The sequence below is a fragment of the Tauraco erythrolophus genome, chromosome 9, assembly GCF_009769465.1.
Source record: "Tauraco erythrolophus isolate bTauEry1 chromosome 9, bTauEry1.pri, whole genome shotgun sequence".
NCBI classification, from domain to species: domain Eukaryota; kingdom Metazoa; phylum Chordata; class Aves; order Musophagiformes; family Musophagidae; genus Tauraco; species Tauraco erythrolophus.
This window is the reverse complement of record NC_141473.1, coordinates 10,046,490-10,071,696: the sequence shown is the minus strand read 5'-3', so window position 1 is coordinate 10,071,696 and position 25,207 is coordinate 10,046,490. Positions and strand designations below refer to the sequence as shown.

The 25,207-nt window shown below is 36.8% G+C and overlaps 1 protein-coding gene across 1 annotated transcript in view; it reads right to left on the bottom strand.

Annotated features, from left to right (window-relative positions):
• NRAP (nebulin related anchoring protein) overlaps positions 1-25,207 on the bottom strand; it is a 52,129-nt gene that overhangs the window by 18,570 nt on the left and 8,352 nt on the right. Inside the window, exons 9-25 of the mRNA XM_086617054.1 lie at positions 24,381-24,485; positions 21,429-21,533; positions 19,388-19,504; positions 17,547-17,651; positions 16,495-16,602; positions 15,694-15,798; positions 13,211-13,309; positions 12,603-12,707; positions 10,883-10,990; positions 9,914-10,015; positions 9,222-9,419; positions 8,935-9,039; positions 6,488-6,586; positions 4,361-4,465; positions 3,798-3,905; positions 2,868-3,179; positions 1,695-1,799 (exon numbers count right to left, since the gene is read on the bottom strand). Of these exons, the coding sequence (XP_086473180.1) occupies positions 1,695-1,799; positions 2,868-3,179; positions 3,798-3,905; positions 4,361-4,465; positions 6,488-6,586; positions 8,935-9,039; positions 9,222-9,419; positions 9,914-10,015; positions 10,883-10,990; positions 12,603-12,707; positions 13,211-13,309; positions 15,694-15,798; positions 16,495-16,602; positions 17,547-17,651; positions 19,388-19,504; positions 21,429-21,533; positions 24,381-24,485 (2,091 nt within the window). The remainder of the gene's footprint in view (positions 1-1,694; positions 1,800-2,867; positions 3,180-3,797; positions 3,906-4,360; positions 4,466-6,487; positions 6,587-8,934; positions 9,040-9,221; positions 9,420-9,913; positions 10,016-10,882; positions 10,991-12,602; positions 12,708-13,210; positions 13,310-15,693; positions 15,799-16,494; positions 16,603-17,546; positions 17,652-19,387; positions 19,505-21,428; positions 21,534-24,380; positions 24,486-25,207) is intronic.

The following is a 25,207-nucleotide window of genomic DNA, read 5'->3' as shown; positions in this document are numbered from 1 at the left end:
CACTGTGCCTAATTGTTATGGTACATCTTCTAGATAATGATATTAATTCTGCTTGCTTGAAAGTACTCATAGTAGCTTCTGTGAGATCTTGTAATACACACATAATTAAGACAAAGGCTATCCAACGGCAAAATGATACTCTTTCCATATGGCCAGGTCAATAAAAGCTTCCCTTCCTGCATGAGTTGTCCTACACCCATGAATACTCTTACCTCTTCTCCAAATAGCGCATACTAATTTTTCCCAATGCCTGTGATGAACTCCCAAGGAAATAAGCATGTTAATGGCTCTTCTGGAAATTGTTTATATCTCAGTGTTTGAGTGTAAAGGCATGTCATTCTTCTTTAAATTGAGCTGTGATCCACGGAATTTTATCTGAGGCAACATCTTGATTTTTTAGGGGCTCAAAACACTGATGTAAAAGCATTAACTCTTTTAAGGTACTACAAGCTTAGGAGCAATGTTTTGCTTTCAGAAAGAAATCTCTTAAAAATGAGCAATCTTGCTAAGGGTAACTGGGGACAAAAGTGGTTTATGTTTTGTCCTGATCAGCTGTAGAGACAAAAAAGAGTTGACCAGAACAACTCTACATAAAATTCCTATAAACTAAACTGGCAATTGCTTTTTAGCAGTATTACAAGGGCTAGTCACTGTGTGTATGTAAGAATGGAGGAAGCTCACAGTCACCTAAAATTATTTAGTGCTCGCGAAAATTTCGAGAGGAACAACCTAGCAGGTTAAATTTCTACTTGGCAGTTTTCACTATTATAACATCAAAATGGTATACTAAACAGATTCACAGTTACTATTCCAGCCAGCATTGCTGTACTATACTAGCTTTTATGAAGTTACCTTGCTTTACACTAGCTGAGGATCTAGTTCATTGTGTATAAAAAAATCATCCTTCTTCATTGTAGATGATTACACGGGAAAAAAAATAGTGTTAGCGATCAGGCAGACGTGAAAGGACGACCATATTTTTCTGAGACACTACACCAGTGGTTATGTTGTTATTGAGTGAATGGACACCGGTGGTTATCTAAAAAAATCACAGGATTCAGTCTCCTACTGTAGCAGATTTGGCCAGTAGGACTCTCTCCAGAATAACAGCAACAGAGTACTATGAACCTTTTACCATTTCCACCAGAACCTCCTTTGAAGGCCTCATTGGAGTGGCACAAATGTTTCTAGAGTTCGCTTTTTCCTGCAAGTGATACTGGTTATAGGGAGAATAAGGATGAAAACTACTTAGGCTTATAGATAGCTACAGACAGAGATAACTATACGAATTTCGATAGCTAACGTGAATATATATGAAAAAGGAGCAAGAAGGAACGTGTATCTGTTACAAGAGAAGGTTCTGGGTCCAATGACTGCATCTTTTCATCATCTCTCCTGTTTTGCTTCATTAAAAAGGTAGGCTAGTGGGTAGCAATTGAGCACTATTTGATTGCCATTATTATTCATAATATCATTTGTCACCTACTTTGTTTTTGCAAAGGCTATATGGACTCCTACTGGTGTGTGTTTGGTATCTGGTTTCCCTCTAATTACCAGTCCTATCCCTGGTTTTGAGGGCTTTCATGTGGTATGCCTTTTTCTTTCCCCTTTGAGTGGAAATTATTTTAATTTTATACAGACATTTTGCACGCATTATGCAGCAAATTCTGTTACATGCTGTCATGAAATCTCACCTCACTAATGAGTTCTCCTGCCTTCTTAGCCTGCTCCACATTTAATGACCCAGTGGCTATCCATCCAGCTCCTTTCATCCAGTTCAAATCTGCTCTGTATCGGTTCTGACAAAGAAAAAAAAAAGTCCTATTGTTGGTGTTCATACACTTAACATGCCATTAAAGCATTCAGACATCTCAGGAACAACAACCAAGTCAAATTAGTGCCTGCTTTTGTTTTATTCACTATTGCACAGTTGCAAGGACAGCAAAAAAATTACAGAATGAAATAGAAGTATCAGGACTCACCAGCACTTGGGCAATATGCTTTGCAAATTAATTTTTATAAGTGGTTTACGCCTTATTGTCATTTGTAATTTTTACTCTAACATGGCAAAAACTTCGGCTTCATTGTACATAGTGCACTGTTAAAAAGATCATTAATGATTCGCAATGATAAGAAAATTATATTTAGCATTTCCCAATCACTATCCTTTTGTTATACTGGAAAGAAAGCATTTTGGTTTGTTTTTTGCCATGTGCCTTTACGGAGGAAGAGTACAGGAGTACTTCTCACTTTCCTCACAAAATCTCTCCTACCAACAGTCTACTGAATTCCAAAAGCTTACACAAGCACCACAGCTGCGTTCCTCAAAGAAGCCGGAAGGGTTTCAGCAGCTATACCTCAACAAGACCTGTACACATATCATCCTGTCTCCTCGAAAAGTTCTGACTCATAACCTCAGAATGGAAAGTCTAACTTACAGTAACCATTTACAGTATTAGACAGTTCATCTGATCGCTACAGCTGAGCATGTGGTCTCCATATGGAATTTTATCACCAATTTTATCATCATAAATTATTTAATCTCCCTTCACATCAAGTAAAAAAAAAAAAATTTACATCATCTAGGAATCCTAGTGTTTTATTAACATTTGAAGCAGGCTTTGAAGAAGCCATGCTCATAAACAGGATTATAAATCTCCTAAAAAAAACCTCACACCTTAAATATATCTCTTGAGCAAATAAGTGGTTAATATTTACTGTTTTAATATTAACTGTTTAATATTTGAAAAAATAGGTGTATAAATACGTCATGGTATTAAAAGCATAAACATTTGAAGAAACTCAGCCCTAAGTATCTGAAGGGGTTGAATGAGAGGGTATTGAAATACATTAAGCTCTGGACTTACATCACTTTGCAATCCGTAGGCCCACTTGGCCCATGCCACTTTCATGTCAGTAGGCAGGGCTGTGTAGTGATGGAGAGCTGTCTTGTATCCTCTATTTGTGGCCAAACTCTGAGCCTTTTTGGCATGGACAAGATTAACCATATCCAAGCAGACTTGGAACTGATTCTTTGTGTCCTCAAACGCCTTCTTGTACTCCAGGTCACTCTGCAACTTTGACATTTGAAGGGAATGAGCCATCTGTGAATCTTCCTCCACAGCTTTTACTCCAATCAGCTTACCCTTCATCTTCTCATAACCTTCCTTATATTTAATCTGTGAAGAAAAAAATAGAGCGTGAGTAAACGATCTCAGCTGCCAAACTGACAGCTCTGCTAATAGTAAAGCAATGGTCTAGCAGTGTTGTGACACGGTTAGCTCTCGATACAAGCAAGTAAGAAGTCCATTTGCAAAAGCGAACTGGAATGCTTAGAGGTTAGTAAGTGTTTATAAAGAATAAACCCTTTCTCAATAACAATATGTTCACAAAAGGCTGTAAGAAATCTTTTCTTTTTGGTTCTTTCTAGGGAAAACAATATTCTTTAAGCACTGAGTCAGAAGGTTCTTTCAGGAATTTTCTGGCCAGGCAGAGATGTATTAAGCTATGATGCTTCACAGGAGGTTTCCACTTCATTTTGAGTTTAAAAATTCACTCTCGAGTCAAAATGATCACCACAGTCACCATGTGGGTAAAAACTCTGAACTGCTCAGAGCAAAACCTTCTGACTAATTACAGAATTGAAATCACCCAGACAACCCCTCTGTTATCCTTAGCACGAATCAAGCAAGGGTGGCTCAGGGCACTGAGACATATGTGACATATCCCCAACACTCTGTTAGCAACCTGGACTGCCAGCTGTCCTAATAAAGAAGGCTGGTGGAGTCCATACTCACATCACTTGCCAAGTCCCTCTTTGCCTTAGCTGTCAAGAATGACAAAGCATCCAGACGAAGCACAAATCCTTTTTCCTTCTGCTTCTCCCATCTACTCTTGTAGAGTTTCTGAAGAGATGACAATAACATAGTCTCTTTATTACTACCAATATATTCTATTTGTTCTATAGTCACAGTGAAATCTCTCAAGGGGCATCAGACCAGCGTACACTCCATGACCAGCAAACATTATGCCTAAGGATCAGATCCTGGTGTTTTCACTTACATACTGTAAGCCCACTACCTCACTGGTTCCAGTGAAACTGTCAATGTGCCACTCATCTGGAAGCACATGGAAAACACACAGCTTCAAACTCTAAAAGTGATAAGTCTTCAGAACAGCAGATGTGACCAGTATTTAATTAAGAGCAAGTAATTAAATTTAGATATAAAGTTTTTACATCTGAAACATTTGGTCCTTCTCAGAGAAAGAACCTAACTTTTACCTACAGAACAAACATTTCCATAGCAGCTGTAACTATTCACAGGAGTGAGGGAATCTGAACCTCTGTCTTACACAGTACCTCACTGATATTAGCAGCGTTTGCTTTGGCCAGCATGAAGACAGGCTCATCTTTGCTGATGGTGTACTGATGAAGAAACTGCTCTTTTCCTGACCTGTAGGCAACCTGTCCACAGAAAGCAAAGCATGGTTAACAAGCAGTACTCTGTGTTTAATGTTGAAGTAGTACTGATTAAAACACCTCAAATATTCAAGGATTTGTTAGTTTTAATTTATTTGATTAGTTAGTTGGTAGCATCATGACTTTTTTTTGGCCAAATATGAATTTAAAAGCTGACCCATGGAGTCAGGTTGACCAAATTACTCATGGTTAAATTCCAGGGAAGCAGAGAAGCAACATACATATCAGGATACTTTAATTCTTTTTCCTAAAGTCAGCTACTTAACTGGCTATAAAGCTGACACTAACTCATATACTATATACAAAATGTATGCAACGATATATTTCATCCAGTATTAAACTGCAGCTACTTTTTAGGTGGAATGAAAGTCTTTAATAGAACACAGAAATAGTGAATTTTAGGCATGAAATTAAGAACACTAAGCAATTGAATCTGCAGAGAAAATTTGTGACCTAAATGTAATTGCTGACATAATACTCCAGTGAGGACTAACATTCCAACTTTAAATGAAAATATCAAGGACCTCTTATGACCCAAGTAGCAAACATCTCCATTTTATATCCCAGGGCAACATTAACAGAGAAATGAACTGCTCTGTTTCAGAAGCTCATAAAGCTGTTGATAGACCTGTTGAAAAGCTATAAAAAGATGTTCCATTTCACAAAGTGTAACATTTCCTACATCTCGCAGAAAAAAAAAAATGTCCCTAATATAAAGCTTTAAATCCATGATTACTATTCTGACTTCAACACACATACAGAAAGGCAGCATTTGCCCAGTGCATGGGAGATAAGTAACAGGAGTCAGGAGACTGGTGTCCTCCTCTGATTCAATCTGGTGTAATTTTTGAGACACACAACACTCATCCAAGTAAGTGCCAGGATTTTATTGACACGGAGGAGCAAAAAAAGAAAACATCGTAGCTGCCTAAAAAAGACCAATCAAGAAGCAATAATGCTTCTTTCATATAAAAACTAAGAAGCTGACAGTATCTTCAGGTCAAGGCAAAACTTATTAACAGTAATTTAAAAAACAGGTTGGAATATAATTACTGTTACAATTACCGTCAGCAATTTTAAGAACAGGTTCCTCTTCTTTTGGAAACTTAAAAGTGAGTTGCTGTCAGCTAAGTCCTGTCACAGTGTTCTGAAGTGCCGTCTCAGCCCTGAAGTGGTCAGGCAGTTGGACTAGGTGACCATTGTAAGTCCTTTGCAACTGCAATAGTCTCTTCTATTCTACTCTATCTGCCAGGGTCGCCCAGAGCCAAGGAAGAACAGGGAGCATTCTGAAGGCACCCAGTTTGGGAAATTATGCCTATTTTAGCATTTCACTAAATCATAGAATCAAAAAGTAAAGTACTTTAGTAAAGTAAGTAAAGTTAAAATACTTTAACAGCAAGAGCTGAAGAACATGTGGTCTAACGAGGCTGATATAGCTTTAAGTAGTCTGACAGGGCCCTCAGTCGAGAGAAACACAGAATCTGTGACGGATGTGTACCAGTCTATGTGCTAACACCTACCTTGCTTTGAAGCACTACCCGAGGATCAGCTGGGAATACTGTGTTTTCCCTCCAGCTTCCTTCCTCACTTTTACTACCTCATGGATAACCAATTTTCATGCAAATGGCATTAACGTCTCAGGAATATTCAGGTATCCTCTCAAGAACACATTTCAACAATACTTTAATCCAGTCTGCACCACCCACAAGTTTGTTGTCAAGACTGTCTTGTAGAGGCATCCCCTTCCTCCCTCTGGTCTTTGACATCATCTATGAGAAGCCTCACTCATCTATTTCCATTTCCAATGGGGTTTGATTTTTGTTGTTGTCAATGAGAGAGTTCATCAAGTATACAAACAAAAACCTTTAGAAATAAATCTCAAAAAATTTCATATATTGAAAGGTTTAATGACTGGGTTCTCTTCCACCACCACCCCAGTGTACATATATCAGGAATGACATTATGAGTAAGCTACATACAAAGAGACAAATTCAGTCAAGGACTCACGTCACTTTGCAGTTCCTGGCTTTTCTTGGCATGCTTGATCTGAGAACTGTCAGCCACACTGGTGAACTTCAGAGCATCAGCCTTCTGTCTGTACTTTTTCTACGTCAAATTAAAGCAGGTTACACAAAAGTTTATACAATATTTACCTCCCCCCAAAAATGTAGTGCTTTCAAGAAGTACATGACTGATAGCCAAAAGTCTCCTGCAAATTCCTAAGACAGTTTTAGCACAAGTATAGCTAAAACTAAAGCTTCCAAATACTTTAGTATTGGCACATAGCTTTAGTACAAACTAAAGTACTTAGCTTTAGCACAAACTAAGCTTCCAAATACTACTCAGTGTTAGTATTTTTGAGGAGAAGAGGGTAGTGGAAAAGTATGCCAAATGCATTGTTGCTGACACTGCAAGCATGGATATTCTATATCTTACAAGATCTAGGTTGCAGACTCAACCAACGAGTGTCCTTCACAAACTGGGTATGACTTACGTCAGGACCCGAGAGCTCAAAATCTACACAGTCAATATTACTGTCTCATTTTCTTACATGAAACTTTTTCAGTTCAAAGCACTGAACATATGTTACTAAGATATTTTCAAATTATTAAGATATTTCTAAATTATCGGTTAAATTAGAACAGGCAATTTCAGTGACCTGAAAGTAACTTAAATTGAACATCTTCCCCACCATCTCCCAGTTCTTTTCAAAGCAGAGCTCAGCATAGACACTGCAGTCAAGCCTTCCTGGGAAAGACAGCTATGAGAGGCCTCCACAAGGCTCAAGTCTTGGATGGGGGAAAAAACATTGTTCTTCATTCATCCTCTGGTACCAATACTTACGTAAAATCTATTTGAATGGACAAATTTGCACAGAGACTAACATTTCTAGTTTGGTAAATAAGACTGTCTTTATTTCTATTCCATCTTACTTTTTGCTTTACAACTGAAACACACTGAAGTGAACGGAAAACTTCCATTGACTTCATCGGGCTTTGGATCAGGCCTGTTTTGAACCAATGTCTCTGCCTCAGCCTTTTGCATCACTCATTTGAGAGCAAGCTAAGCATCTCTTTCTATCTTTGAGACAATACAAGGAAATGCAGCACCCTATTTCAAGACCACAGCATAATAGGGAAGATTGAGCAAACATTTCTTGTATTCTTTAGTCAAATTCTTATTCTAACAGTTCGACCACAAAGTGGGGCATTTCACCTAGGAAGGGTGTAAATGCATTTTTTCATTATCTGGCATTTCAGGAGAGAAATCCTCCCGTTTGAACTGATGGGTGAACAGATCAGTTTACGCCGTGTGTCTGCTAGGGGAACACAGAATAGAAGTTAAAAAAGCATGCAGCACTTCAAAGAGGTGCTCATCGGTTTATTTTAGGAACCTGGAAGAGAGGGAGGCAGATTAAAAACAGCATGTTTTGTCACATTGCATGGAACACAATGCAGTGACATTCTGCAAAGAAATAACAAAATGCCAGGCTCTGTATGGCAATAGAGATCTCTAAAATAATATCTACCAGTCTCTAGTTTAAGTGACTGTCAGCCGTCTCTTGGCCTTACACAGTACTGGAAAGAAAAGGCAGATCATTATGGATTAAATATTTGTGGAAGTGATTATTACTACAGCACACCACAGCAGCAGATGTCAGTCTATCCCTAGCAAGACACCAGATCTAAGAGTAGCTGCTCTTCTTTTGTTTCTAAGATGTATTTTTTCCCCTTGCAGGAGTAGTAAGAGGATGGCAGAGACCCAAGGTATCAGAGAGTGTGATCTCCAGTAACTAACTGGCTTCTGTTCCTTCCTCCAGCACTAACCAGGATTTTACCTTTCTTGTCAAACTTCCCTTAATTTATTCTTCTATCTGTCCTCTAGTTTTCCTAGCACTAGTGAGACAACTCAACCATAGATAAGAAGCTAAGGAAGTGTACTTCCAGAAGGCTAATGGCAGTGTGAAACCATGAATTAAAAAAGTGAAAGCAATTAAAAGATGCATAAACTGAAGCTGTCAGTAAAGTCGCAGCCCTTATTTGTCAAAAAGTAAGAAAATTTCCAAACATGGCTAACAAATATCTAATTTTTCAACACTGTACCTGAAAACTCTATGCAATTCATGTAGCATGCACCAGAGGAAATTCTAATTCCTTTCAATGATGCTCTGCAAAATGGGCAGGTGAACAAAAAGAGGTGGAAGCACAGTTATGGGCACTTCTGCCTCAGAAACTTGACATAATAATCATATAATGGGAAAACATATTTTTAACCTCTAACCCAGAATTTCCTAATAGAAGAAGTGTTAAGATAACTCAACGATGTCCATCAGTTCTTCCATTTCTCAGATTTTTCCATATTAGGAATCCTTACCTATTCCATACAATGCAGAGGAGTAAGTGTGCATAAACCTTTGAATAAACAACAGACAGAAGCTCGAGCACTTTGCTTACCTCACTGACCAAATCTCCTGCCTTTTTAGCTTGCTGTATATTAAGACTTCCTTCTGTGATACATCCAGCTCCTTTCATCCACATCAGATCTGCCCTATACTGAAGCTGTAGAGGAAAATTACATTTATTGGCATGGGGAACACAGGTATAATGTTTGCATGTGCAAAAAAAAAGTCATAGTGCAAATCAAACAGCATCCATAGAAAATAAGAATTAACAAAAAACTGAAAAAGTCTGTAAACACTCATACTGCTTATAAGAGTTAGGCTGAGTATACATCATCTTACATCACTCTGGAGATCATAGGCCTTCTTTGCCCATTTGGTCTTCATATCTTCTGGAACCACTGTATACTCATGGAGTCTCTTTCTGTAATCTAAGTCACTAGCAAGTGCCTGGGCCTTCTTAGCATGTCTCAGGTTTATCATATCCATAGGCAGATGGAAATGGGTCTTACTCTCCTCAAAATCTTTTTTGTAAGCAATCTAGAAATAGAAAGAATGAAAATAAGTCGCATTGCAAAGTCAAAGCTATCTTAAATCTCCACTCTTGTTTGGGTCCTTATGTAGATTAGCCAAAAAATACACATAGAAATTGGGTCCTATGACAGATCCACAAAGCAGATGGCAGGATGAATTTCATAGACTCTAGAGATATCTTCTCTATTACAGTACATCTTACTTTTAAACATACTTCTGTCTGCTTGAAAGTTTTATGTAGAAGTGTTTATATTGGGGTTTTAATAGGATGTTATTTTCCTGCCCAAAATAAGAACATCATCAACCCAAAATTACCTATGAGAACGAAAATACTGTGCAATCATTACAGATTAGCAGATGGAAGAAGGAAACCAATTTTTTTTAAATGCTTCCAAGAATTTCTTACAGTGAAAGCAGTAACAGTGGTAGATCACATGTTGTTGCTGAAAGATTCATAATTATGAAAAACACTTTTTGAGTAATAAAAATAAATAATTTACCTCACTACTCATCTTGGCCACCTGCAGAGAGTGCAAAAGTCTTGAATCTTTGGTTCCCATTGCTTTTCCTTTTGTTTTTTCATATTCTTCTTTATATTTAATCTGTGGAAAAAAATAGTTTTAAGTCAAAGAACATTGCCAATTACCCACGAGATAAGCAATGTTTTTCACTGGCGATTTGGATGGTCAAAATTTACAAGGGCTTGGTCTGATTCTCACTTTGTCACTTCAGATTTCCCAGATTTTCTTAGAAATTTCCAAAGGTGCAAGGTTGGTCTCATTTATGTTGTCTTTAACCTCATTCTTTAAGGCTCACTTCTCTGAGGTGGATATGCTTATAAATTTAAAGTCTTTTGATTAGCTAAATTATATGGTTCTTAAAGATAAGAAATCAATCATGTAAAAACCAAGTAAGGAATTCAAGACTTTATTTTCTTAATGAGGTGGGATTTTCAAATCACCGTTATTGTTGAACACTTTCCAGCTGCAGGAAAAGTTACTTCTTTTTCTGCCTCTCCGCAGGTTAAGAAACATGAGATACATTGTTTAAAAACAGTTCGTTCGGAAACTTTATACATATATATATATATAAAAAAATATATAAACATATATAATTTTTTCTGTTAAAGAAGCAGACTAAAGAAATACGCATTCCCTTTGCAGTCGATGATAACAGCATTTTGAGGCTATAAACAATTCAAAACTGAATTTTACTATGGGAAGATTGAACCACTATTATTTTGCAAATTTTACTTCCTTCTGTACACTTGTATTTAAAAAAATAATTTTCAGAGAGTGAAATTTTATAGCACAGTATGAGAAAGTTTTCCAACTGTTCATCAGCCATTGAGAAAGATGGACAGCCAAATACAGGACTTAAAAATGCAGACGAAGTGAGCTAAGCTTTATTTCCCTGTGCTATAGCAACTTATATAAAGATTAATTCCTAGGTAATTAAATATAACATACATCACTGGCAAGATCCCTTGAAGCTTTGGCAGCAAGCAAAGGCAGAGAATCAAGTTTCATTTCAAAGCCCTGGCCCTTACTCTTCTCCCAGCCTTCTTTGTACTTAATCTGAGAAAGGAAAGACAGCAACATATCACTAACACATAATCACACAAGATCTTCAAACTAACATGTAAATTACTAAAGGCAAAACAGAAGTATGAATATACTCAGTCCACAAAGTGGAACCTTCTTAAGTCACAGTTCATCATCATTTTGAGCTAATTAATTGGCCAGGATTGAGTCAAGAATTTTATTCTTGGAGTTTACAGGCACTTCAAACCCCAGAACATGCACCAATAGCTCTCAATTTTAAACAGACATTGGGGGAGGGAAGGTTTTTCAAAAGTGCCTGTGGTTATGTCTACATATACAAATAGTGTAGATCAATAGGATCTGATCTATAGGGCAGAACAGCTGGTGCTCAGAATCATACATCACACTACTCGTTTCAGGGTTTTTCTTCCCTCCCCACCAAACTAGAGCTAATCAGGTCCCATGCACTGAATACCTATCTGTAGCTGCAGTTCTTTATGTGAGCTGCTGGAGAGCATCTTTCAGTGTGCCTGTATTCAAAAGGAATCCTGCTCATGTGCTCTGAGACCACCCCACAATGTGAAGCAAAGCTCAGTGAAGCAACCCTTACGATCAGACGATTTGCTTCAAAAGCTCACTCATGAGCCACACTATATCACAAACGTAGATGAAATGCATGAGAATCACATGCTTAACTTCTGAAAGTTAGTGGAAGTTAAAGTACTAGTTGTTTAAGCTCTTTTTCAAGGTTCCACTTGAAATTCCATTAGAGCAGGATCAAGTATGCCTTCATGCATACTATGCACGCACCTAATGAAGTACCCAGGAAGCCCTGATTTCTGGATTTGGCTTTTTGTACGGTTATATCTTACTACTATCTAACAATGAGCATGCAATCCCAACACATAGCCACAAAGAGTGTTTCTCCACAACATTCCATCAACACAACTCAAATAAAACTTCGGGGAAGGAAAAAAGGTATGAATATGCCAGGAAAAACTTGCAGTAATGCCAACTCACAACCATGAAAAATTATGAAACTGGTTTAAAAATAACAGTCACACCAGTAATAAGTCTGGAGTTTTTTTCTGGGTTTGCATTTATTTGTCTTGTTGGGCTTTTTTCCCTCCAAAACTATCTACAACAATGGAGGCCTGAAAACTACTTTAAAAATTAAATAGAAGTTAAACTTTTCCTGCAAGTGCTCGATTTTAACACTCAGGTCTCTAAGTAAATCACTACATATTGTCATTAATTACGAATGGCAGCAACAGTGGGCTTGATCCAAGTTCACTGAAGTCACTGTGTTTCTTTCCATTGACTTCAGTGGGCTTTGAGTTATTAGAGCTGTGCAAATGTTGGTTCTTCACACAAATACCACCTCAGAAGCAGTTAATTTTGTCAAGTGAACACTGATTTACCAAACAAATTCAAATAATCTGAAAACGTCTTGAAAAAAAGGTCTAGTTATTTCACTGTACTTGAGATTATATCCCTATTTATTCTGGTTACAATATTTCATGCTGTTTAGTAAAGATTGCTGATAAACACTAAACACTTTCAGAAACAGTAGCACCATCTTTACATTCATTTCTCTCTATTAATAGCATCATGAATATCAACATTTTCACACTGCTTGGCTTACCTCACTGTATAATTCAGCATTGGCTTTTGCCTTGACTAATTGAGGTACATCCTGAGGTAGAGTGTAATTTGTTTTTGTCTTCTCATACTGGGCTCGGTAGTTCAACTGCCATACATTAAAGAGTCAACAACAAACTCAGTTATTTTTAACTCCCTAAAAATATGACTGTTACGCTGATTGACTGCTGTTGAATTTCAGGCTGTTAGTGCCATATGTTACAGATACATTCATAGGTATGGCTGACATAAATATGAGGGCAATAAGGCAATTATAACTTTTACCTAGATACTAGGAAGTACAATAATTATCCTATAAACAGAATACTTACTTATTATCTATAAGTAGAAAATATATTATTTAAAAAAAGCATTTAATAAAGGCACAGAAGGTAAAACCCTAACAAAGCACACTAATACAAATCTTGAAAATTAAGGAAAATATTAGATCTACTGGTGCGCTTGCGACATCTTTAAAAGCGATCTCATGCAACTTGTATTCTTGTTTTTGTTGTAAATCTGCTGATGAACTATTAAGTGCTACAAATGCTATAAAATAGAACTATCTCATAATTCCAATAAACAACGGTGGCTAATTATGACAGAACTTACATCACTGAGCTGCTGCGCATTTATTTTGGCTTGAGCAATCTGTGGAGTGCTGGCAACAGAGCTGTACTTCAGCTTGTCTATGCTTTGCCTGTAGTTTACCTAATTTAAGATGAAATAAAAAAAAGATTTAATAAAGGAAGAAATGTTCAGACTGGAAAATGACAGATTGAGTAGACAAAGATTTGTTAGTTAATACTCTGGATAAATCATTACTTAAACCAAATAAATTGAGGTGAGGAAAAATGCCAGGATCTCTTGGATGAGATCTGAGTTAATGCTCTGAAACTTTCCTAGTCTGAGGTCACGGTTTTTATTCTACTCTGAAAACAAACTTCACTTATAACTCCTCCCCCTCAAAACCACTAATTCATAAAAAGATGCATTTTCAGCTGGTCCTCCAAAGCATTCCTATAAAACTGATATTCTTAACCATCACTTAGATTGTTTTTATCAGACTATCTTTATAATGGCACATTGTAACTGTCTGCTAAGAGGTCTGTCCATGTAACGCTGTGCAAAGCTTACATTCTGTCTCTACTGAGTTTTAACATAATAATTAATCACAGAATTTCCCTGTGTGGTAAGAGTTTTGTATGGATGATGAGAGAAGTAAAATACATACTTATGGTACAAAAAAAGTCAATTTAATGTCAGCCATTGATAAGATTTGAGCCCACTAAATTCCTAACACATTAACATGGTAGCAGCAACAGTAAGCTACAAAATGAATATATTATATCCTAAAATTATGCAAGATAAAAAAATCATAGAGAAGCTTTCTTTCAAACCTGTTGCTGCCAGAGGACTCAGTGCTACACTGCAGGACACAATTACTATCCTCTGTAGGCCTTAATTAATATTCACTGTAGTTAATCGTCACTTTCCAAATATTGCAAATCACGCTGCTCAAAACTAGTTTCTTAAGAACAATTTTTATCAGTAAAGGCGAGTATATTTCGAGAGACTTTGGGTTACAGAAACTATTTTAATGCGAGCCTTCTTATGTCAGGTATCCTAATGTAAACTTGTTCTTTCTGCCATGACAAAAACTAGGAAAAAAGGCCTGAATTATCTCAGAGGTCCAAAGTGATCAAGGTACTTCATACAGTTCATTTGCTTCTTCATAGAGACAGAGAGAATTTTAATTCCACAGAAAGGGATCATTTCTTTTCAACCGAAACTGTATTTATTGCTGCTTGTGATTGCTTAAAGTGTGAAAGAGTTGTGTTCTCAAAGAGTTCTAAGTAAGCATGTCGGTTATCAGTGAGCAGATGAACCTGGGACTGTTTCAAACTACTAGATGATGGTCGTAACTAGTGCAACTGAGTCTCTGTGGCCAATGGATTTACATGCTCCAAATCCAGATGCTGATTATGAACTGTAGAGCCACAGGTAGTGCTGAAATGTTTAGAGTCAGCAGAACTAATTTGTACATTTGGGACATGAATTCATGCTTACTTTGAACTCTTTAAGAATACAGCGCTCTCACACACTAAGTAATCAAACACTGAACTTTACTTTTTTAAGCTTTTGCAAAGACAAAGCTGACATTACTGCTGAAGAGGTAATAGCGCATCTTACAGTTGAAGTGTATATATATCAAGTACTCCCTCAAAAACATCAGGGTCCTCAATTCTATCTCTTCACACTACCATCTTTTTCTTGGAAGAGGTATTTAGGCCCAGGTAAATCTCATATATTGTTAATGGCCTCCCTAAGGCAGCTGGCCCCTGGTTTCTCACAATTTCAGTGGAAAGACAGGTTATATATATATATATTAGGTAGTCAGAAATGCTCTGCAGAGGTGCTGCTCTCTTCCTGTTGATTTTATAAGTAATGCCAGGTGACTGTGCTACTAACTAAGGCACAGGTTAAGCTCCAAATGGTAGATGAGATCAATCAAGCTTTTAATGCCTGTGAGAGGTGCAAGTATGGTATCGTCTATAGTCTGACGTCCTCCATTTATCTGTAGAGCACATATAACCACAGCACTACACAAATTTCTACACATTGTTCCATCAGTAACTCAGCCCTAAGCACAGAAGGCACCTCTCTTGCTCAGACCACAGGTAGAAGGAACATTATGTGACCAATAAGTTCTCTTTCAAAGAGGAACACCTGTCTTGAGGGAATTCATGAAGGATGAGAAGCCTATTTAAGTCTCCCTGTCCTTTCAATGCTTGATGCTGCTGTTGAAGCTGCCCAGGATGGTAAGATGTTTTGCAACACAGACTGGGGATAGGGCAGAACTCACTTATTTCGCATCACTGTACAATCTGTGCTGAAGCCAATGACAGGAAGTGGCAGCACTTTCTACTCCTCTGAGCCCTCTTGACTCCCTGCACTTATTTGCCTTAACTTTGTTATCACTAGCTGTTTGCTCCCATGATTAAATCATCATTTGACACATGCAAACTATCACAATCTTTCCTACAGAGAGTGATGAGCCATATAAGTCATAGGAAAAAAAAATAATTATTTACATCTTTCAAAGGGACCAACTTCCTCGTTGTCTGATATGAAGGAGTGAGAGTAGCTGGGTAATTGTAGTCAACGACGTCATGTTTGTAATCAGATTTATAGGCTATCTGAAACACAGGGAGAACAAAAAATAAATCTTTTTTTTTAAGCTGTCATTCGTCTGAATAATTATCAGTCAAGAGGAAAGGAGAAACAATAATATTAATATTAAATGCAGGAAACAAAGTAAGTTCAATGTCATGAGTGACAAAGAAAATGAAATTATTTGCATAGTTTAGCCACTAATTGATTCTTTTTCAGCTCCTCAATTAATCCAGTGCCAACAGTAGGAGCATTAACTTAACTTCCACCTATGACACATTTCTTTTATCTTCCTGCTTAGTTCTCAAGCTTCTTACAGATTTGTAAATAATGTACTTGAAGGAATGGTATGTAACAAAATAGCTTCTTGACTAACCCAGTAAATTAAAATGGAATTCAGAAATCTTCATTAAAGACCGTTTTTTCAGCAAAGGTCTGACCCTGGGGGTGGTGGCAAGCAACTTTCAGCATCCTACTGATGTCAAAGACAACTGAAGGAGCTCAGTATGTTGCCAGATCACTGAATTTGCTTATTTTAACTTCTTCCACACAGTGAGCTATAAATCAGTACAAAAGGGTTTCCAGAATTTCTCATCTACTCAACATATCTATCCTTCAGATCCTCAGTACAATATGATATAAAGTTTTCTACCAACTTAATTCTGGAAAAACTTAAAGACAAGAACGCTACAACCATACAAATGCGATTAAAAAAGACTTACATTGCTTGCCAAGCTGCCAACTTTCATGGCATGTAGCATTCGCTTGTCCATGCCAATACCTACATAATGACCTTTCATCTGGTTCTGGTAGGTTTCTTTGTATTTAAGCTGTACAAAAAAAGCAAAAATAATCTGAGAAAATATACGTAGTTTTTCTATGAGTTTCCACATGTTGCAGCAGTGAGACAAATTATTAGAGCTGTGGTCTACTAGCGTTGTACCACTACAGAAACTCATGAGTTCACAACAAACTTGGGACTTTAAAAATAAAAACTAAAACCCTCTGTGAGTTTCCTATTTCACAAGATGTCATTTACATATTCTTCAGATTACCTGAATGCCACATACAGGAGATACCTCTGCATTCTATTGCTGCATCTTATTTCATCAGAAATAAATATAAGAATGAAGTTGCAGGGAAGCATTATTTGTACATTAACAAATGAACAGTTAATCATCTACCAAACCTGGACTGTTTTGGTGCAGCTTTCACCAAGCCCGGAGTAGGGAATTCAAAAACAAGATAAATTAACCATTCTACCATCTCACCTGTATGGCAAATATTTACTCCTCCTGGATTTCAGAGAATGGTAGCAAGCAGTATAAAGCAAAACTATACTTCATATCATGAGATACAAGCAGTATAACTGTTAATGTTGATTACTTTCACACAGTAAACATGTTCCTCTCTGACGTTAACTCTGGTGAATTATCCTCTGCCTACCTTTCCAGTCAGGAAATGGACATACGCAATGAAATAAGTAATAATTATGACAGATAACAGTAACAACTGACAGCTACTTGTCTAGATTAGGAGTTCATTGTAAGTAACCTCTCCTCAATATATCACAATAGTTCTGCTCATAATCCTATTTAAAATGAGCCCCAGTTATCTATCAGGACAAACTAGGATAGGTGCTGTACAGACATGGGTTAAAATCAGTCATAATCAAATTCCCAGCTCATGCTTATCTGGAACACACACACAGATGACTTGTGATTCCAGCAGCTACCAGGTTAATCAAGACACACACAAGGTACTAAAAACTTACATCACTGGTGAATTTTGAGATCTTGCTCACATTCTTGAATTGTGGAGTATCACAGTAGTTCATGCTGTAGCCTCTGTTTTTTCCGAGATCCTTCTTATACTCCACCTTAGTGACAAAAATGCTCTGTCAAGTTCCTCCACGTACCTTTTATTAGCCAGATCCAGTGTTCAGAGATTTTGATACATTGCTTTCATCAGATGACATATGACGAAAATTAATATGAAGATGATTTTCATATACTTAGTTCTCGTTTTAAACGCTGAAGAAATGCAATCAATTTCACCCATTCGGACCTCAGCAAAGTGTATGAGACAGTGCCAGGAGGAAAATTATTGACAAAAGCAAGGATCTATGAAGGAATTTTAAGGTGAGTGTGGAGCAAATGAAAACAGAAAATGCAATGAGTATTTTTCAACAGGAAGGACTGAACAGAGGAAGTTTACCAGCAGAATTCTTCAGCCTAAGTTTAAATACAGAACTTGTTTAATATTTTCACGAATTACCTTTGCTCTGAAGTAGGAATGTTGAGGGTGATATTAAAAGGGGTAATAGAAATGCGATTAAATTCAGCAATGTAGAGGTTAATATATGTAGGGTGTAATCATAAAAATTTCAGCTATAAGAGCTCATCACCTGGAAAGGCTAAGAAAGAGAAAACTGTTCATATGTAGGCTGACCACAGAAAGACAGCGAGATGCCAAAGTAACACAGCCATGAAAAAGGCAAATGCAGTCCAAGGCAGGAGCAAGAGGGGACTTTTGAGCAGGCACTGGGAAGTGCGCATGCTATGTACCAGGTTCCAGCAAGATCTCATCAAGAACTTATGTACTCGTTACAGTCGTTCCTGTTTAAGGAAAATGCACTCAGCCTGTAACAGCTGCAGTGAAAGACTGAGATGAGAAGAATTTGGCTTGCTTAGTCTGGGAAAATAAAGGTAGGAAGAAGAAAATTATATCCGTTTGTAAACATTTCAGAAAGGTAATCATGTAGGGAGAAGAAATTTTTAAACTAAAGGGCAATGTTGGCACAAAACACAATAGTAATAAAGTGGACAGGAATAAATATAGGCTAGAAATTAGAAGAAGAGGATTATATGATACTGCGCCGAAACAGCAGGAGCCAGGAATCACTGGCCCAGGAGGCCCCTTCCAGTCCTACTTCCAGGGGTTTTTCATTATTGAAGGTTTTATACTTTGACATCTCAGGAGTATAAGTTTTTAAACTGCCATGGGGAAGCTCTAGAAACTCACATTTATTAATAGCTTTATAGCTGATATGACACTATAAATAAATTAATAATTCAGAATCTACTGAGAATTCCCTAGCAACCTTCCCTTGCCAAGCAGAAGAAGAATGCATTATCAGTAACTCACAGTCTTCCACATGATGGAAGAAAACAGAAACCTGCATTAACAGAATGGTACCAATTTTGTCTCTGATGGTGTTATTTTTTAATTATCAGTAGAACCTTCTTTGAAACACGCGAAGGTACACACCCAAGTCATCCTGAATCATTAACGATTATAACTTCACAGCATATTAAGAGCACAATTCAGTGGGTTTTTTTAGATTTCTATTCTCCACATGGACAGAATTAGAATTACTCTTCCGGGGTTAATTCCCCATGCTTTCATACAGATCATTGGAAGTGCCAAATAACAGCACCTGAAGATCTGTTCTTGCACCTTTCTCTCCAGGTACAGTGCTACACACAGATCATTTTTGTTACGCACAGAGCAATAAGAACAACAGCTTTTTATATTTGTAGTCCTTACCCATCAGACACAAATGTTTGTATGAGCTGCGCTCAAACTTGTTAACAGATCGATTCAACCCCTTACCTCACTGACAAGCTTGTTAACACTTTGGGCTTGTTTAAGGACTAAGTTGTCTTCAGCTGTTAGGGAGTGAAAGTGAGCTGCACCTTTCATCTTGGAAAGATCTTTCTTGTATTTTATCTGAAAAGAAGTAGGGAAAATTATAAAATAGGTGTTTGCTATTTACACTGGCTTAATGAGTTGGGATAAGATTTTTCCTATTCTTGCTTTGATAAGCAAATAGAACTTGCTAAGTTGAAACACTCCAAGTTGTTACTTCGTGAAATCACTTATAAAATCACAGCCCTAACAATTCCTGTCAAGCCACTTCACTAGACCGCATTTTTTTAAGCCATTTTTTAAATAGATTGAACAACACTGGTTGTTGTTCATAGCTTGAACAGATAACTAGCAAATTCTTGGCTAGTGACTGGTTGGAGCTTGTGTGCTCTTCTATTACTGAAGTTAATTGTCAGTACTTTAATTTTAGACTTCTAGTCAGAGAATTATAGATAGTCATCAAGTGCTCTGCAAACTTTTCCTTTTGTAGAAACCAGCTTTTTAGAAAAGCTATATCTTTTTGCACGTATAATGTTTTAATTATATTAAATAATAATAATTAATAATAATTATATTTCTCTATCAAATCAAAACTGAAATAAGGGATCTGTTAATTCAATTTAGACATGAGCTTATTGACTTAAATTGGGCCCAGACGGGTGAAGAGAAATAATAATTATATTGGCCTTTCGCCAAACTTTGTCCAGCAAAAATCCTGTTGGGAATATATTTCAACATTTCTTGCACACAAGGAGATGCTTACAATCTTCATCTTACATTACTGCTTCAAAAATCAGATTCATAATGTACAAAATAACAAATACAATTTTAAATGTGCTGAAGTGCAAAGTGTTTGGGTTTTTTATTTTCCAAGTCTGAACACAGTTTCTCAGGCTTTAAAGATATGAAGCAGCTTGATAAGCACTCTAGTGTGCAAATGTTACTGCCACAAATCAGCCCTTCTGCTCACTCCAGGTATTACAAATAAGGAAACTGCTGACCATTAGCATTTTGAAAACCTATGAAACTGCCATCTTTATCTGGAAAGGTTAAATATTTCGTGTTTAAACAGAATCACTGAGTTTGTCATTAAAATAGGGATTGGTCACTGAAGGTTTCAGGTTTTTTATATTCTCTCAGTATTCTCAGTATTCTATTCTATCAGTCATATTCTGTTCAAGTAACAGAATATGACTGATCCTTTCACTCTAGTTTACTGCTGGTGTCTAGTTCAGGTTAGTACAAGCTGAAAGACTCAACCATCTGTTAGCTCTCCGGAAAACAGACTGAGCCTGTCAGCTCAGATAGGCCCACTGGGGACAGGTGTCCACACTACAAAGGTTGTCACTCGCAGGAGCCCTTCACAGCAGCCACAGGGTAGTGACCTACAGACTAACCAATTTTTTTGTCACTAGTAGAAATGGTCTTCTCAAATAGGACTGAGGCTCTTTAATCAATGGTCTACATGCAAGAATCGTACATCACCACCTTTTTTGCTGATTCTTTAGCTTACCACCAAACCTAAAAATCCCCAGTCTAGAAATAAGCTTAGTCTTGTAAAGTGATAGCATTGTACTTTATGGTTTCTTTTCCTCCACATGATTTGTGCTAGAGGCATGATACATCAAAATATCAAAACCAGTTCAGCTCATTCATCCTCCATTTATTCACTACTGGGAATACCACAGTAGTCCACAGAATGATTAAGGCAGTTGAAGGTTTCATTAATAATACAGGTGCAGATTTGCCAGGAGGGTTAACCTAACAGTAGGGATCCCCATTAGTTGCTACATCCATTTCTTCCCTCATGCAAGTTAGAGCTGTGTCCCCATCTACTAATGGATATTATTAATCCCCTGAGCTATCCAGTTTCCAGCAATGTCATGAAATGTCATTGTTGTTTACTTCTCAAGTGTAATTTTAGCATTCTCCTCCCAGGCACTGCTCTGACAAACTGCTGGTTTTAATTGTTTATGAATTGTATTGATTCAAGTTTCATACTTACATCACTTGCCAATTCATTTGCTTTCTTGGCATTTTGATAAGCTGGAGTGATCATAGCAGGAAAGCTTCCTTTCCCTCTGCGTTCTTCATACTCATCCATATAATCCTGAAGAAAATTCAGAGTGTTTACTCATCATACATGAGCAGGTGGGGCCATGGGTGATTTTACAAAGCCCCATAGTCCTTGTCAGTAGAAAAGTTCATTGCTTCATTTTATTTTTTTTTACGAAAAAGATAATAAAATGACCAACTGTAAGAATAAAATAACTCATTAAATTAACCGTGCCTGTTAAATTATATGTGTTGCATTTTGAGGGAAATTTAGGTATCAATTAGCTGTGGTCAAGATAGCATTCAAATATACAATGATATACATCCTTCTAATCTCACCTCAGTTCTTACAGAGATACCTGCCAGCCTCTCTCTTTGTCAATATATGTTTCCCTGGAAAACACATCTAATGGTTTGGGTAGCCAGGAGATTTGCTTAAACTTTCCAAGCTTAGTGTAGGGTCAGCCTTACTCTGTGGTGTGACAGAAGACTCTTGATCTCTCCATGGCCATTTCTCACATCATAACTGACCAAAAATACTATTTCTCTAGTGTAGTGATATATTTTGAAAAGAGACTCATTAATGAAGCACAAAAATCTAGATATTAAAGTGTTAAACTCCTTAGGGAACAAAATGATAAAATTCCATTTGCTTGATTTTGAAAAAACAGTTGTTGCAGAATTAATTATCTTAAATCTATCTTCAGATACGTCTATGTGTAAATGTTTGATAATTTGAAAAGCCTTTTGATAATTTAATAACAAAATACTGGAGCTTTTTCTAAAATGGTAATACAATACATAATGGCCATGCCAAAGTTTAGTATGGCAAGATCTGGGGAGAATATAGTAAGTATACAAACAAGTAAGATACAGTGTAATGTATCTTCTCTATAATATTTTGTAAATCTTTTGTAGTAAAGAGCCAGTTTAGGCGAAAAAAGAATGTGTGGCATGTCAATAATGTCATGGAGAGTAGAGACAGAAAGGTCTATAAATATTTGGGCTATCTCTCTTGTGAATTCTCAATGAAAAACAATCCATTGTAGGTCATTTTGTGCACCATCAGTGTCACATGATAAGATAGGTCATATCATCAGTTTGTGAACAATACAATGTAACTATAGTTACTGCATCTAAACTATTCCATAAACAGGCATGGAAAATAAAAAATGTCCTTTACTAATTAGCTGAGTTAGTTTTTTAAAATGTCATTCATGAGCCCAAATTCTTCAGACTACCTTGCCATTTTCTTTTTCTTCTTTCTCAAATACATTTTTAAATAATTTCTAATATTGCTCATATTACAAAACAGTATTTTCAAAGTTTCAGATAATTAATTTTAGCCACTTCTAAGATTTTTAAACATGAACAAAACAGGCATTCAGCACACAGGAATTTTAGAGTAAGATTCCTTAATTGTCTCATGTTTTTTATATATATATCTGTATGATGTACTCTCATGATCTCGGCAGATAGAAATCTAATCCCTTTACCCATGTTAAGTCACACCTTACTCAGAAAGATCCATTAATTTCAGTGGCTCTATTTTATTTGAATAAAAATATCAGAATCCAATCTATGAAGATTAAAACTCGAATTAAATTTGAAGTCTGTGACTGAAATTTCAAAGATACTTTCAAAGAAAAAAATATTAAATTAATTCAAAAGATAGCAGCATTCCAATGCTTGAAAATGCAATTAGCGCTTTTTCAAATTCATTTTATTTGTTTATTCTTACTAAAACTTGTAGTAGTTCAAAAGACAGAAACTAATTGAAGGCTGCATGTTCTAAACTCATATTCTAAAGAATGGTTTGCTTTTCACACATTACAAGATGTAGGTTTGGACAGAAGTGAAATAACATAAAACTCCCAAATGTCTTTGGATGATATAGTCACTGTTCCTTCATTTCTCCAAAGTATACGGGTCTCATGAGGAGCTAGGATGAAATACCTAAGACTAATCATATAATTCTGCGTTATACAAAACCACTATTCAATTCCTTTCAAATTCTCTTTAGCTGTTTCAGTTCTATTTAGCTGTACTATTTCCCTAACTTAATTGGAATAGAACTTTGGATGCATTTTGGGAGACCAAAAAAATAACTGCATTCCCTTAAAAAAGAAATAAAATCAAAACGAATGCCACAGACCAAAGCAGAACTAAAGCCTATTTGGTTCCACAAATGCAGAACTACAATTTGTCCAGTTTACAATACCACTTTTGTAGAAGAGTTGGAATCTAAGAGATTGTGTATGGTCTTCAGTGCCACTTGCACATATTTAGAGCTGCAAAGCTTCTAAGATTTCTAAAAATAGAATCATAGAATCATAGAACAGTTAGGGTTGGAAGGGACCTCAAAGATTATCTAGTTCCAACACCCCTGCCATGGACAGGGACACCCTCCACTACACCAGACTGCTCAAAGCCTCATCCAACCTGGCAGTGAAGAGATGCTTAACTACTATCTACCGTTTCACAGCCCTTTTGCTTTTTCTCCTAACTGAATTCACATTTTCTTTCTCATGAAATGGGAAAGTTTCCACAAGTAAACACATTTCAGTGTGATATGTAACACCACCACAATAGAAATGCATAGTGTATACAGGTACACGGATAACATTTGCCAAGGTAAGGCTTACCTTTTGGAACGATCCTACCACAAGGATCATGCAGTGGCAGTGCATGCACACTGTAGTCTCATCTTGCAAGTGCCAACACCAAATATGCTACACATTCAGAGCATGGTGCTGTTGCACACCATCTTTTCCTTTGAAACCTTGCTTTCTCATACAGGAAAGCTAAGTGAAAAAAGGTCTCACTGCAGTTTCTAAAGTCTTGAGCAACCAGCCATAGTAATGATCAACGTCAGAATGGGTATCTCTTGGATGTTGCATACCTGGCCATATTGATCTACATTTTCTCTTGCAAAAGTAACATCTGTTTCAGCTGTATGGCTGGCTTTTCCCTTGATCTCTTTTTCATATCTTTGATGATACTTTACCTAACAGAAACAAAGAAAAGGAAAAGAATAATCTGGATAAATTTAGTCTAGTACCCAGATGCTGCATAATAAATAATAATCACGTACACCCACATGTTGACTATAAAATTGTCATTGCCACCAACCTACAGAAGTCAAATATGCCACTTCAGGATATAAAAACAAAAATAGTGGTGTACTTTTTAATAATTCATTAGGAACATGGGACTTGCCATTTCAACTCAGACCATTAGTTCAGCACGTTCAGTACCCTCTGCTTGTCAGTGGCTAATCCTTGATGCTCCAGCAGGCTAAGAAAATAAAACTTATTGTAATGTAAATTCATGGTTATCACAGAGCACTTTTTTTACCACAGGGTCATCTGAAAACCATTAATAAATAGGCTTGTTTCTGAAAGAAGCTGATCTCCCCAATGATCAAGAAAATTTTAGGCAATCAACCTTCAAGTTAGATCAAAATTTGCACTACCTTTGCTGAAGTCAAAAAAATGCCTATAATCTGATGCTGCCCTTTAATTGCCATGCATTTGCTGACATAAATGGTTTGCCATAGATCAAAGGCAAACAAAAAAATTTAAATGTTTTACAGTCAATTGCTTTTGCCTTCAAAATTACAGATCTGTTATTTTCCTCAATGACTCTTAATAATGTTTTAAGGTGACTTCTATTGAGTTAGCACAATATGTTATCTTCTCCAAAAAAAGAGCTTTTTTTTCAGTCTCC